The sequence below is a fragment of the Solenopsis invicta genome, chromosome 15 (assembly GCF_016802725.1).
Source record: "Solenopsis invicta isolate M01_SB chromosome 15, UNIL_Sinv_3.0, whole genome shotgun sequence".
In the NCBI taxonomy this organism is placed as follows: domain Eukaryota; kingdom Metazoa; phylum Arthropoda; class Insecta; order Hymenoptera; family Formicidae; genus Solenopsis; species Solenopsis invicta.
In genome coordinates, this window is record NC_052678.1 from 1435632 (window position 1) to 1451556 (window position 15925).

The 15925-nt window shown below is 31.4% G+C and overlaps 2 protein-coding genes across 2 annotated transcripts in view; one reads left to right on the plus strand and one right to left on the minus strand.

The window, feature by feature from the left end:
- LOC105201713 (meiotic recombination protein W68) overlaps positions 1–15925 on the minus strand; it is a 122645-nt gene that overhangs the window by 16227 nt on the left and 90493 nt on the right. The window lies entirely within an intron of this gene.
- Positions 7051–8939, plus strand: LOC120359650. The gene is made up of 3 exons (XM_039457870.1): positions 7051–7329; positions 7970–8046; positions 8335–8939. Exons 1-3 carry the CDS (start codon positions 7251–7253, stop codon positions 8512–8514), a joined length of 336 nt encoding a protein of 111 aa, XP_039313804.1. The 5' UTR covers positions 7051–7250; the 3' UTR covers positions 8515–8939.

Genomic DNA, 15925 nt, shown 5'->3' on the forward strand with positions numbered 1-15925 from the left:
ACCGCAAAATCTTCAAGTAAGTTTACATTATTATAATAAATGTACGCCCGAGAATAATAAAATTTAATGTAAATTAGATTACTTAAACGTGCACTTGCAAGTTAAAAGTAGCACTTTTAAAACGCACAAAAAGGAAAGGAGAGAGAGAGAGAGAGAGACGGGAAAAAAGGGGGCTTTAAACAAGTTTAAGCACGTTCACTCACGCACACGGCGATCAGCTTATTGTTTCCACGATGCGACAGTTCAATTTAAATTTGTCCTTTATCCATATCTATCCCTCGAAGTTGTTTCATATTTTGCCACATTTACACTATTTACTCTGCACTTGATCGATAAACGCGGAACTACGCGACCGAACGATCAACTTCATTAATTACTCTAATCACTACAATCATTCGATGCGTTAAAATTACTCGAAGAAACACGTGTTTACGTTACGACCACACAATACGTATTCACTCGACGATATGAAGCAGTCGACTGGATGTTATTGGTTATGTTGTTATAAGAGTGTCGAACGATTGGTTAAAGCCATAAGTCAAAACGCGGCAATTTAAAATGAAAATATTGGTTAATACAATTTACATCAATACAATTTATTAGAAAAATGTTGCAAATGCATGTTTATCAATATTTGTTAAAAATTGTATGATAGTGACTTTATCAAGATAATTATTATTCATTCTAAATATTCAAGAAATAATTTTATCAAAATCAATTTTTTCTAAACATTTTTTTTTTATTTCTTATTTTTGAATATTTGCGAAAACTGTGAAAATATTCCTCAAAATAAAATATTTGGTTGCCCTGAAAAGGACAGATTATCCGTTGCTGCAAGGAGATTTCAAGAATTATATACTTGAAGTTTTTTTTATAATAAATATTCTAAATAATTATCTTGATAAAGTGACTTACAATTTTTAACAAGTAATAATAAACATGCATTTGCCACATTTTTCTAATAAATTGTATCGATGTAAATCGTATTAATCGATATTTTCATTTTGAATTACCGCGTTTTGACTTATGGCTTTAACCAATCATTCGACACTCTTATAACGACATAACCAATAACATTCAGTCGACTGCTTCATATCATCGAGTGAACACGTGTTGTGTGATTGTAACGTAAATATGTGTTTCTTCGAGTAATTTTAACGCATCAAATGATTGTAGTGTTTACAGTAGTGATTAATAGTAATTAATAAAGTCGATCGATCGGTTCGTCGCGTAGTTCCGCGTTTATCAATCAAATGCAGAGTAAATAGTGTAAATGTGGTGAACTATGAAACAACTTCGAGGGATAGATCTGGATAAAGGACAAATTTAAATTGAACTGTCGCATCGTGGAAACAATAAGCTGATCGCCGTGTGCGTAAGTAAACGTACTTAAACTTGTTCAAAGCCCCCCCCCCTCTGTCACTCGCTCTTTCTCACTCTCTCTCTTTCTCTTCTTTTTATCCCTTTTTGTGCGTTTTAAAAGTGCTACTTTTAACTTGCAAGTGCACATTTAAGTAATCTAATTTGCATTAATTTTTATTATTCGCGGGCGTACATTTATTATAATAATGTAAACTTACTTGAAGATTTCACGGTTATTCCGATATTTGACGGCCGGATGACAGATCGAAATTTGACAAGTTAAATGTAGCATAATTAAAGTGACAGAGAGAGAGAGAGAGAGAGAGAGAAAGTTTAAATAGGAATGTGCTGTCCATGTACTTTTGTCAGTCATTTGAGCGCAGGAGGTGCCCCACGGAAACACCCACGTGTAACAGTGAGTCGCGCCGCCCGTCTACACTTGCATAGACATAGGATCTATAGACCGAGCATTCGAGGAGTGGGGGTAAAGTTCTCGCGTGAAAAACTAGAAAGAGATAGCCTGCTTTGGATCACTATTTTGTCTTTGTCTAACGACGCGCGTGGGGGTACAGTAAAGGTAACGAAACTCTCGGTAAGGTTAGGGAAAAAGAAAAGGGAAATGTAAGTGAATGTGAAAAAAGAATGAAAGGGAATTGAAAAGCATTGGAAAAAGTGCCAAAATATAAAATTATATATAATGTAAAATTGTGTATTAAAATTTAAACAATAAAGTATTGAATAAACATTTAAAGCACCTGGCATAATAGTAATAAAAAAATTAACTCTGCTGATCTTTGTATATACCTATATATATAATATATGTTATTGTTTTTTAAATAAAATGAGTTTTGTGAATTTAGATCTTATTTGTCTAATTTTGTTATTCTTAGAAGCAGCATAATGTATACAAAGAGTGAAAAACTTTTCTAAGAGAATACAAATCAATTGATTTCTATGATCCATCAATGGAGCATGATTAAAAGCATGTTTCTTTTCAGTAAATAAATCATTTATTTTTAGTTTTATTAATGTTAAATTTATCAGTTTCTTTATTACGTTTGTAGACGTCAAAATATTAAAAAAAAAACAAGTGAAGATTCCCCACGCGCGTCATTAGACAAAGACAGAATAGTGGTCCAAAGCTTGCTATCTCTTTCTAGTTTTTCACGACCCCACTCCTCGAATGCTCGGTCTATAGATCCTATGTCTATGACCACTTGTACCTGACCCGTCATACGCTAACTAATTTTTATTGTAACTTGAAAACTAAGCTCCGGACAAATTTTTGGAAAAGGAAAAGTCGTCTCAGAATTCGATTACGAATATGCCAGCTTCGGGACCAATAGGTTATTTTGAATCACCCTGTATATCGCATACAGTAAAGTACGCATATAATAAGATATTTTTTTCATCTTGTTTATGTTCTTTTAGAGATTTTTAATATATGTTATTATAATAATATATGTTATTAATATATGTTATTTCATTTATGATAAACTTTCAGCTTTCATTCACATACTTAGTTCACACACTTTTTTTGAATTTAATATTAATTAATAAGCTTTCTATATGACAATGCCTTCACGAAAGAAATATTCTTGCAAATTTCCAAAATGTTGTAATTCTTATTATTGGTCAAAAGGTGAAGCCAATAAAATCGTAAATAAACGCGTTTATAGGTTTCCACTAAATATCGACATTTCTAAAAAATGGAAAATGATTTGTGATATCGATATCAGTATTAATTGTCGAAATATGTACATTTGCGAAGATTATTTTTGCAAAAATGATTTTGTTAATTTTACAAAACATTTGTTAAAGCCAAATGTTATACCTAAACACATTGAAAGTTCAAATAACTTAGTCACGACACAAATTTCTGCCAATTTTCAAAATGATACAATAAACAATAACTGTCAGCCAATAATAAATGAAACATCTCTTATTTGTAATGATTCAAATAATAACAATGAAGTCAATGTAAATATGTGTGACACTGTTTCTGATGAAACTCCTACATATTCTCTTGACACTAGCATGTTCCAAAATGTTCAGGTCCATAGTAATAGTAATGACAACCAACTTGGAAATATCTCAAAAATAAATTTGACTAATGTAGAAAATAAGACTATTAGCTTCTGTGACAGTGACGAATGTACAAATAACAATAGCATTTCTTCAAATGAGTTGCAATTACATGACGTTGCTATAATCTCTAAAAAAAAAGAAAACGTGGAATTTTAACGCAAGCAAGAGTTGATTCAAAAACGGTGTCACCAAGAAAAAGTATGATGTATTCAATGCATCGGAAAATTATCGCACAACTATGTAGAATTAAAAAAAAATTGCATGACAAAAAAAATACTTTAACACAACTAAAAATTATGTCAGAGAACAATATTTTTGACTGCATTGAAACAAATATAAATCAAGTTACCAAATGTTTTATTCAATCACAAATACGTAATGTAGATCGTACTCCTTGTGGAAAACGATGGACAGAAGAAGATAAAATTTTTGCATTAACTATTTATAAGAATAGTCCTCGTGTTTATAAGTACCTGTCCACCTATTTTCAGTTACCATCCTCGCGTACTTTGAAATATATGTTATCAAAGATTCCTTTTGATACCGGTATTAATAAAATTATTTTGAAACAGCTGGAAGTAAAAAGTAATGAAATGCATGAATTGGACCGATATTGCACATTAGTTTTCGACGAAATTTCATTAAGTCGGTTTTCATTATGAAGCACAAATTTCTGGTTTTAAAGACTTGGGTGAGTTGGGTAGAACTTGTAGAGCAGCAAATCATGCTCTTGTCTTAATAATACGTGGTCTCAGAAAATCATAGAAACAAGTGACTAGCTTACTATTTCACAAGTGGTACAATTTCAAGCATTAATTTAAAATATATTATAAAAAATGTTATTATGCAATTACAAGATATTGGTTTAAAAATAAAAGCAACTGTTTGTGATCAGGGTTCAACTCAAAGAAAAGCTTTGTCTGAATTGTGCGCAGAAAATAAAACAAATCCAACTCCTTATACATTTGTCGTAAACTCTCAAATCATAGTAACTATTTATGATGTGCCTCACTTATTAAAATGCACTCGAAATGCGTTGCTCCGTTGTCAGATTAGATTTTCAGAACATAAAATAAATATAATTTGAATACATTACAAATACTTTTGATGTTGATCAAACTTTTCCTTTTAAATTTCTTTACAAATTAAAGAAACATGATTTTAATTTTAAAGACTCTTTCGTTAAAATGGAAGTAAAAACTGCAGCACGTCAGTTGAGTCATACTATTGCTACAGCTATTCATTCTTTTAGTGTCTCAAACGTTAATGGATTGTTCCCATTCAATCAATACAAACAGTAGAGTTTGCACAGCTTATTGATGATCTTTTCGATTCCTTTAATGGTTCCAATACATTAAATAGTTCCAACAATAAATCCAGATAATGGCAAGAAGTACAGATGTTGCTTGCAAGATGATTCACCTCACTTGAAATTATATAGTAAATTACTACCAGAAATAACTAAGTGGAAATTATTAGATTTAAGTACTGGTAAAAATGTCACAAATCAATATTATTTTATGAAAGGTTGGGCAATAACAATCAGATCAGTAATATATTTATGGCATCAATTAAAAGATCTTGGTTTTAAATTTTTAAATATGAGGAATCTAAATCAATATCAAATAGAAAATTTATTTTGCCAAATTTGTCAACATGGGTTTGCAAATTCTAATCCTACTTGTCATCAATTTATAGCTGCCCTAAAAACCGTAATATTAAATAATTTTGTTGCACCGGTCTCCAAATCTGCAAATTGTGAAAGCGACAATTGTGAAAATTTGAACAATTTTCGAAATTTTTTAAATAATGCTTATGATATTGATAGCGTTCACAAGGGCGAAAGTGAACCAGAGAACATTAACGACTATACTCTTCAATGGATTGATTTTGAAGAATTGAACACTGATGCTTCTCAAGCTCTTTCTTACATAACTGGTTATCTTATAAAAAAAAAACTTCCTGATGAAAATTGTTCAAATTGTCAAACAGATTTGTTTTGTACACAACAAGAACAACATCATATGTACACAGTTTTTAGAGAATTATCAGAAAAAGATTTATTGACGTATCCAAGTAATAAGGTGATTACTTTCATACAACACGTACACGATCAATTATTTTACTATTGTGATGAAAATGGGCATAAATCAAATTTTGATTTGACTTTTAAAAATATATTTTTTAACAACTATAACAGTGAATTCTGTAGTATTCATCGTTGTGACAAAACAATCGTCAAAAATAGTTTAACATTTTTAATAGATAAGTATGTTAAAGATAAAAAAAACCAGTACAATTCACTTCGGGACATAACAAGAAAACCAAGCAATTTAAGTCATTATGATGTAGTTCCTTTTTTTTCATATTTTATTTATTTACATTTTTAGTATATTTTTATTATATTTTCAAAGATTTTGTGTTACAGTTTTCTTTTTCAAAGTTTTATTACTTTTTAATAATTATAGAAAAAACAGAGTTATATTTAATTTTTTCTTTTTAGTATACTTTTTGTTTTTATTTTCAGTTTTGATTATAGTGTTTGATTTGTTACGTTTAAAATATCAAATACTTTTACTATTTTCTTTTTAATTAGTTTTTATTTAGTCTTTAAAAATTTCTTAATAAATGGTAGTACTTCTTAAGATTGCAACTCTACTAAAAATACCAAAAATTTTGTCATAGCTGTAGGATAATGTAGCAAAAAATATCACTGCTTTTTCAGAGCTTTTTAAAATAAGAAAATTAATGTTATTTTACCATGTATTGTTATACATTATCTTATTATTACAACTAATTGTAAGTTTAGTTATAAATAAAAATTAAGTTGTGTATATTCGTCGTTATTTTGTGAAATAAAAATATATTTCTATGTAACATTAATTTACTCTTTTTTGTATATCTTATTTAATTGCACCTAATGTTTAATTGCATCCTAATAAAATATATATTATATGTTTAAAAGCATTTATCGATAAAAATTCTAAGTGTGGGCCGAAGACTTTAAAATTAATGTAGAGTAGCCATATATATATATATACATATATAGAATCATGTAGTATCAAGGCCAGGCCGCTTGGATCGCGTCGATCGCTTGTGTTCCCACCGTTTCCATCGTTTAACATGAAGTTGCAGTCCCATGGTCGTCTTTAATTCTTGGAACCAGTGTTGTTAGACGGGCCCGGTTTTTTGCGCATGTGTGGCTACAGTCAGCGCTGTAACCGCTGTACAGAGAAATGGGCTCATCATATGATTAGGATAGGTTAAGGTAAATATACATCGGTTTGTTTACGTTGCTTACACTCAATATTTTTTTTTCACATTCAATATCTTTATTGTCTTCCTCTCATATATATCTCTCCTATATATCTCTTTTATTTGCTTAAATATATATTTATTTTATTTTAAGTACAAGAAATTTTAAAGATTTCAAGCAATGCAAACAAACCTACTTATTTTAATATAGATTTATAAAATTCAGAGACAAAAAAAGCAATCAAAAAACGTCAGTTTGGAGAATTCTAAAATTTGTATGGGCTACCAAAGATTTCCTTTTTATCACTAAGATATACTTTACTGAAGCCTTATTTAACGCGCATGCGCGAAAAACCGGACCCATCTAACAACATTGCAGTTGGAACAGAATAAATCGAGACTCACGACACAAGTTTTATCTTGTATCATTTTTCCCAAACCTTGAGTAATTTCGACGTCGTCAGCAAATCTCTCACACCGCGTTTGCGCCAATCCATCATCAAAGAGCTAGTTTTTGTGATTCAAAAAGTCCATCGAGTGAAATCATGATTGACGACGTATTATTATTGGTATTATTGGTATTATTGGTATTATTATTCACCATTGCGTATAAAAGGATAACAGGTAACAGCAATGCATTTTGTTGTATTTTTCATATAAATATATCATACCATAAAATATTAAATCAGTATACTGTATTAAATCATTTTTTATATAATAATATAAATTATTTAAAATTGTATCGCTAAAAATATGCAAGGCAAATTAATTGTTTACCGTTATGAAACATGGTAAAACACTTTGAAATTTATATAGCTGTTTAAATTTCTTTTGAACGATCAAAAAATTAAACATTTATTCATTAATGTATAAAAGTAAAATATTCCAAGCAAGATAATTTACGTCAAAAGAAACTTTGTTTGAATTTATGCATGTATGTACTTTTGGGATATCAAGAATATTGTTGTATCAAATGACATATTCTTTTAATGAATGAGATTGTATAAATCGCATATTATAAACAGAATGTAAAACATAAAATGCATATGTTTTTTTGATAAACCAGATGAAAAAACAGATAAGTGTCAGTTACGCAAATAAATATAATTAATTCCTGCGACCGTATTGATAAAGATCAGAATATCTGCTAAAAATACAGAAATATTTTTAAAAATTTAATAGAGAGGGTTGTGCAATAAATTCTGCTTTTTATTTTAAAAAATGAACGTTATTAATAGAAAATTAATACAGATATGTAATATAGGTTTTCATCCAAAGAACCAAGTTTACCAAAAGGTCTGCAACCACTCGAAAGAACATCCTCGCAAAAGAATTACAATCGTGAGTATAGACAGGAAAACTAAAAACCCATTTATATCTAGCATTCTTTCTTCAGTTTTCATCGCTCCACATGTCACAATACCATTTATCAAAGAGTTAAGAAAAATAGAAGATAAAAATATTAATGCACTTGAACAACAAAGGTTATTCGTACATACGTAGAGGGTTTTTCATTGAAATAGCTGTCGAAGCGGTTAACTTAATAAAGCAAATACTAAAATTTGTCATGTTCTTGTACACGTTAATTGATCCTACAATAAAGATTTCTTAAGAACAATATTTCTTTAGGTACATGATCAAGATAGAAGATCGCTTGAGTCTGATTCAAAGAGCGAGAAATCCAATAAATCCGCCGACGCCGCCGTTACCACTATCTCCACCGCCACCACCGCCGTCGCCGCCGTCGCCGCCGTCGCCGTCGTCACCGCCTGCGCCCTTCGCCTCACGCAAAATCCGCGGAAAAAATAATAAAAATAAAATCTTTTTTAAAACTTACCACCCCCGCCGCCGCCGCCACCTGCTACTGTCACTATTGTTCCATATGATGATGACGATAATGACAAATGGTATGTCATACCAGATTCAACAACAATGTTATTTGGGGACATTGACGGGTATTCTTTTTACATTTTATAGTTTTATATGTACGAAGCAATATGTCTTTATAAGTATTATTTACTATACGTATTTTGTATTAATAAGTACTACATATTTTTCATTAAACATATTTTTTGTAATTTCTTTCTTACGCGTACTTTTATATCAAATGTCTTTATAACTGTTATACTTCACATTGCGTATGCGATGTCTTATAATTCTTATACACGTTTACAAATTTGATAATTGTATACCGAGGACAAAGGCAGAATAAAGGAAAAAAGTATTTATAATTATTCATATTTTTTTTTAATGTATACATTTATATCGTTCATAATATAATGCCAACTTCACGAAGTTCTTCTACGATGGACAGCATCTCATTACCGTGAGCGTTTCATGTTTTATATATTTTTTTTCACGTTTCGTTTAACGTTTTTATACGATTTTTTACGTTTTCCATGTTTCATCTACGTTTTTCTTATGTTCCATTTAACGTTATTTCATGTTTCATATTTGTTTTTTATATTTTTTTTAAGCGTTTCTACACGTTTTACGTTTCATGTTTCATGTACGTCATGTACGTTACATTTAACGTTGCCGGACCGCGAAAACGTGTCGTGACATATTCAAGCGATAACGAGGATGATGATAAAATTTTTGAATTGAGGAGGAAGTTTCCACTCTCCTTTAAAAAATGCAGAAGCATTCATTCTCGAAGAAAACGTTTCTACACGTTTCACGTTTCATGTTTCATGTTTCATGTACATACGTCATGTACGTTATGTTTAACGTTTCGTTCCTGTACAACGTTGCAGGATCACGAAAACGTGTCATGTTCAAGCGATAACGACGATTATGAATTGTTAAAAGAGGGAAAAGCCTCCCCTCTTTTTTATAAATGCAGAAGCATTAATCTTTAAAGAAACATCATAATTTCTTGCGATATCAGTATTGCATCAGAGGCTTGAACAAACGATTCGCAATGTACAACTTTACCGAGGAAAGTAATACATTGTACAGTGGCGAAGCGAAGAAGGAATGCAATGAGTAAGTTTCAATATTCTATACAGCGTTTATGCAACGTTATGCGAGTAACTTTGTTTTTTTTTTTTTTTCTAAACCATTCGACGGAGCGTCGTACAGTGCGCTTATTGAGCAGACGTTACGCTTTGACAGCTACGAGTTACAAGTTTTCAGAGATTGGAATTAACGTTGGTCCATCGAGTTACGTGAAAATCGCAATAGGAGATCATCAAGGATGAGAACTGATACTGTCTCTCGAAACATGGAAAGGACTCTACGAGCGTCGATGGAATATTTCCAAATTGCTTCAAAATGACTACAAGAATAATTTTATAAGCGTCGGACCGTTAACGATCAGAGTTAGTGCGATGAATAATGTTAGGCTCATACGTCTCGAATTTTCAAACGTGTACGTGACAATGATTGAATCGACGCTACGCCGTATGTTCAAATCTATATGAGTGTATCGATTTAATGTTTGAGCATTTGCTTAGAATCGTTGAGACAGTCGATGTTATGTACACGCGATTCATAAACATCGCGTCCACTGTAACAAATCCAGAGAAAGCGATACGTGAGAGCAATATCTTCGATGTGCGCCAGTTCGTCGATTGTGAACTGTTAGTTTTATTTTTTACTACATAAACAATGTATCCAATAAAAACAAGAAACAATAAAAATGTTTCGTAAATTTCACAAATATCTATACTAAACCTAAATCGCTAAGTTCGGATGAATGCTGTGTCCGGCAGGATTTCAGGATTCGGCCATCTTACCCAACAAGAAAATGGCTCCGACGCGTGTGTTAGTGCGTATGTGCCCGTACAGCACGTAATATTGCTGCAATATCGTTGTAATATTTTAATATTGCGGTAATATTACAAAGATATATTGCAGCATTATTGCTATAATATTATTCTACTACATAATGTCCGCAAAAATTTATTGCAGTAATATTACTGCAATATTTTAGTAACATTTTTGACATTTTGCAATAATATTCCTGTGACTAATTTTCGCGGGCATAATATATTGCAGCAATGTTACAGCGATATTACTGAGATACTGCAGTAATATTGATATTCCCAAGCGGTCACCCATCTAAGTCGCGACTCCGGTCAACATTGCTTAACCTCTAAGATCGCTGTAAACTAGTCCTTTGTAATGACCTGTGAACACTTAGCTGACATGTGTATATAATTGATAGATCAGGTCAATACACGTTATTTGTTTAAATAAAAATGCAACTAGAAAATATATATTAATATAATACAATAATTAATTATAAGAAAAAATTTATAATTATTACTCTAAATGTTTAGTTTTTATTTATTATAAATATTTTGTGAAATATTTTATAAAATATTTTAGTAAATATTTATTTTTTATGTAACGTAAATATTTTAGAAAATATTTTATAAATATTTTAATAACATTTGGATAAAAACTTTTATAATTATTTTTGTCATGTACATAAAATATGTATGAAATATTTTTATAACATTTGAAAAAAATATTTATAATAAATATTTATTAATATTTATTATAAATATTTATTAATATTTATTATAAATATTTATTAAGATTTATTATAAATATTGTATGCTATCTGGGTATATCATATTGCAATATTGCTGCAATATCATAGCAATATTATAATGTGATATATTGCATTGTAATATTTCTGCAATTTTGTAATGTGAAATATCGTATTGCAATATTACTGCAATGTCATAGCAATATTCTAATACAATATATCGCATTCTAATATTTCTGCAATACCACTGCAATATTGTAATATGACATATCACATGGCAATATTGCTACAATGTCATAACAATATAATGCAATAAATATAATGCGATATATTGTATTCCAATATTTCTGCAATATCACTACAATATTGTAATATGATATATTATATTGCTGCAATATCATAGCAATATTATAATGTGATATATCACATTCTAATATTTCTACAATAATACTGCAATATTGCAATGTAAAGTATCATATTGCAATATTGCTGCAATGTCATAGCAATATTACAGTGTGATATATCGCATTTTAATATTTCTGCAATATTACTGCAATATTACAATAATGTTGTAATATTACTGTAATATCTTAATATTGTTGCAATATTGTTGCAATATTATGTGCTGTGCGGATAACCACTGTGCTAACAATAAAGTTTAGTTCAAACCATTTAATTTGATATTATATGTATTGGATCTATCTCTGCTAGTTTACGAAATAAAGAGGGGTAGCCACTTATTGTATATTAGAACATCCATAAATCTCGTGTGTAGAGGTCACGAGAATAGAGGTTCAAATAATGGCGCTTCATGATTTGGCAGCCATCTTAGAAGTCTTAAAAGGCTATTTCCGTTTCACGGATTACTAAAAAGTCCTTTTCTGATTTTTTTACTTCTTTGGTAATATGATATATCAGATTGCAATATTGCTGCAATGTCATAGCAATATTATAATGCGATATATCGCATTGTAATATTTTTGCAATATCACTACAATATTGTAATATGATATATCATATTGTTATATTGCTGCAATGTTATAGCAATATTGTATTATAATATATCATATTGCAATATTGCTGCAATGTCATAACAATATTATAATGCGATATATCGCATTCAAATATTTATGCAATATCATTGCTGTATTGTAATATGATATATCATATTGCAATATTGCTGCAATATTATAGCAATATTACAACGCGATGTATCGCATTCGAATATTTCTGCAATATCACACCAATATTATATTATGCAATATTATATTATGCAATATCACTGCAATATTATATTATGATATATCATATTGCAATATTGCTGCAATGTCATAACAATATTATAACACAATATATCTCATTCGAATATTTTTGCAATATTACTGCACTATTGTAATATGACATATCATATTGCAATATTGCTGCAATGTCATAGCAATATTATAACGCGATATATCTCATTCAAATATTTCTACAATATTACTGCAGTATTGTAATATGATATATCATATTACAATATTGCCGCAATGTCATAGCAATATTGTATTATGATATATCATATTGCAATATTGCTGCAATATCATAGCAATATTACAATATCGCTGTAATATTATTGCAACATCATAATATTGTTGCAATATTGTTGCAATGCGTGCTGTGCGGGTGTTGTCAGTTGAGTCGGTTGAAAAAAAAGAATTAATGTATTTCTAAGATACGAGTTTTATGACATTCTAAAATTATATTTCAAATAAGCATTACATACATGTTTTAAATTTCCTTTAAGGTTTCTGACTCCTCAGCCGAGAAATCTGCGTTGACGGTAGTGACATTCCGTCGCGGACAAAATTAGAACTAATGCACATGAAACGTGACAAATTGACGATGAGATGTCGTGCATGTCATTTCGTTATATCGTAACCGATATTTAAAAGTGTTTTAAAGTTATTTGCTTAGTCTATTTTATCTAAATTGGCTTCATTTACAAATGGCATGTTTGACAAAATTACGTGTGATTTCACGCAATTTCTCGTTTCTGACGTCACGACTTCAATATGACCGCGGCGAGTACTCAGGAGCTTTAAATCGCCCTGAAATATTACAAATGTGGATTGACGCAATTGGAAGAGAAGGTTTTCAACCAACCAAAAATCATCTCATTTGCAGTGCGCATTTTAAAGCTGAGGACTATATGAACAAACCAAGCACAAGCGGTGTACTTGGTATATTTTCTAAAATTTCTGCTCCTGCATTCATACTTATAAACGGCCATTTTGATGTAGGTAATATGGTTGAAGTGGACCATAGTGGTAGAGCGAGACGGGGAGGATAATCTCCTTCACATCTTCAGCCTCTACTGTACAGCCTCATTAATGAAACATATTGTAGACAATATTATTTCCATCCTCTGGAGAAGGAGGAGGAGGATGAGGAGAGGAGGCAGTTGAGAAGGAGGAGGCTAAGACTGTAGAGGAGACAACAAAACTATATGTAGTGGTGCGTGGTAAGAATAGTGATTGAATAGTGATTTGAATATTAAATAAACTATGAATGATATAGAACAATAGTGGCAGTAACAAGGCGGCGGCGGCGGCGGCGGCGGCGGCGGCGGCGGCGGCGGCGGTGATAAGTTTTAAAAAAGATTTTATTTTTATTTTTTCCTCCGCGGATTTTGCACGCGGCGGTGGGCGCAGGCGCGAAATCGCCCAAAAACATTCGCGCGCCCAATGGGTGACGGCGGTGGCGGCGGCGGCGGATCCCCGAAATTCGCCGCGAAAATCGCCAGCTAACCACATCAGGCCCCGCAAAAATTTGCCGCGAAATTGTAATTATATAATACATATAAACGCCGGTTCTAACCACAAACTTTCCCTCTCCCCGCAACCCCTATACCTCTCTCCCGCGGCGGTACCGCTACCGATGTGTACCGCGTGGGTCATCCCCATCACTCAGTCAGTTCCCGCGAGTATCCCGCGCCTGCATTCACCTGCGCCCCTCACCCATTCTCATTGCCCCGTAGTTAGAACCGGCCTAGACTATTTACTAATAATGTTTGGCATCTCGTTAGTACAATCTAATGTATTTATTTTGAAAATCACGTAACAGCACGAGTCGAAATTTTAATTCTATTTTTACTCTTAATTAGACCTTTTGATTTTTTACTTTGTGTTTAAAAATAATAATTATCGGAAAATTTTACACTTTGAGAGATTTTTTTCAATTTCTTAAAATGTTTTAGATTTTAAGAATTTCTTAAAATGTTTTAGATTTTTTTCAATTTCTTAAAACTTTCCACAAAAACCATAGTCAATAAAAGAGGTTCAAAAGAGATCGAATTGAGGTCGAAAATAAAAGTAAAATGTTGACTTGGGCGTATATGAGTTCAAGCACAAACATAAATTAATCTATCAATATTAATATAAAAATCACTTAGAACATAAACGTTCAATTGTAGATAAGCATGTGGAGAATCGAAAAATCGTTACAATGAATGAGGATATGACAAACACAAATATTCCCGAGGATTAAACGCCGATAGAACAGTTTATTTATGTGGCCTTTCAAATAAACCTTCTATAAGAATGGATTCTTCAAATCTGGAGAAACCAGTGTTGAACAATAATAACTATCATAGGAATGACTAAGGTGTACGGTTTTTTTACGATAATTACCAAAGGAAAACGATTTTGAATTAAATGTCCAATTTAGTATATGTATTGTCAGGACAATTTCCATATTCTGAACAGTCACAGTAAATTAAACGGGAGGATTCCGATAGCGCACATCCTGATAGCCCACCAACCAATCATCTTGACTTATCTAACCCAACCTACGGAAAATCTCTAGACATCTGCCATTGTGAGTGGTTTGTGTGCTATCGAGACCCGCCGAAATTAAACAGAAACATGTCGACCATAGGACAAAGAAATATTATAAATCGTAGTATCTGTACGTACCATCGGTAGTCTTGCATGAATTAAACCAACCCATAATGCAAATGCGAATAAGTAATGTTACAAATGAGTCAATAAATATAATAATCGATATAATAAACGGTATAGCGCGATAGGGGGAAATAAAAGGGAGACGCAGGGTGCGTACCAAGACAACAAGCCTTTGAAGGTAATGATTTTAGTATTAACATAATCAAGAGGCGCGGTCGCATCTCGCGTCAATGTAGGCAAGCGAGAAAGACCGACCCTCTTTTACGCGAGTCAGCGAGTTTAAACATAACGAGATTATCAGATTTCAGTAACGGCTGAACCGATCAAGTTCTGAGTAGTCTCAATTGATAGCTTGGGATCAAATTGTATAAGAAAAGTGTTTTTATTTTTTCTCTTCGTGCCCTACGTGCGGAGATATCGCGACGCAAAGTCTAAAATCTCGGAATTTCTCTTTAAGATACTGAAAGCTAATTATAAAATAATACATGATATTAAATATGTTCGCTGTGTTATAAAATGAATTATCTTTTATAAGAGAAAATACCTTTTATAAGACGTTCAGAAATATTATTAAATATCAGGTAACAGAGCAATTAACACACATATTATTTATTTACAATTAACATTTATTTTGTAACACAGCGAGCATATTTAATGTCATCTATTATTTTAAATAACTAGTTTAGTGAACTCAATATATATTGTAAAAGCTACATTTAATTTTGTTAACTTTAATAAACAGGATTCAAAATGTACTACTATACTTATTAATTAATCC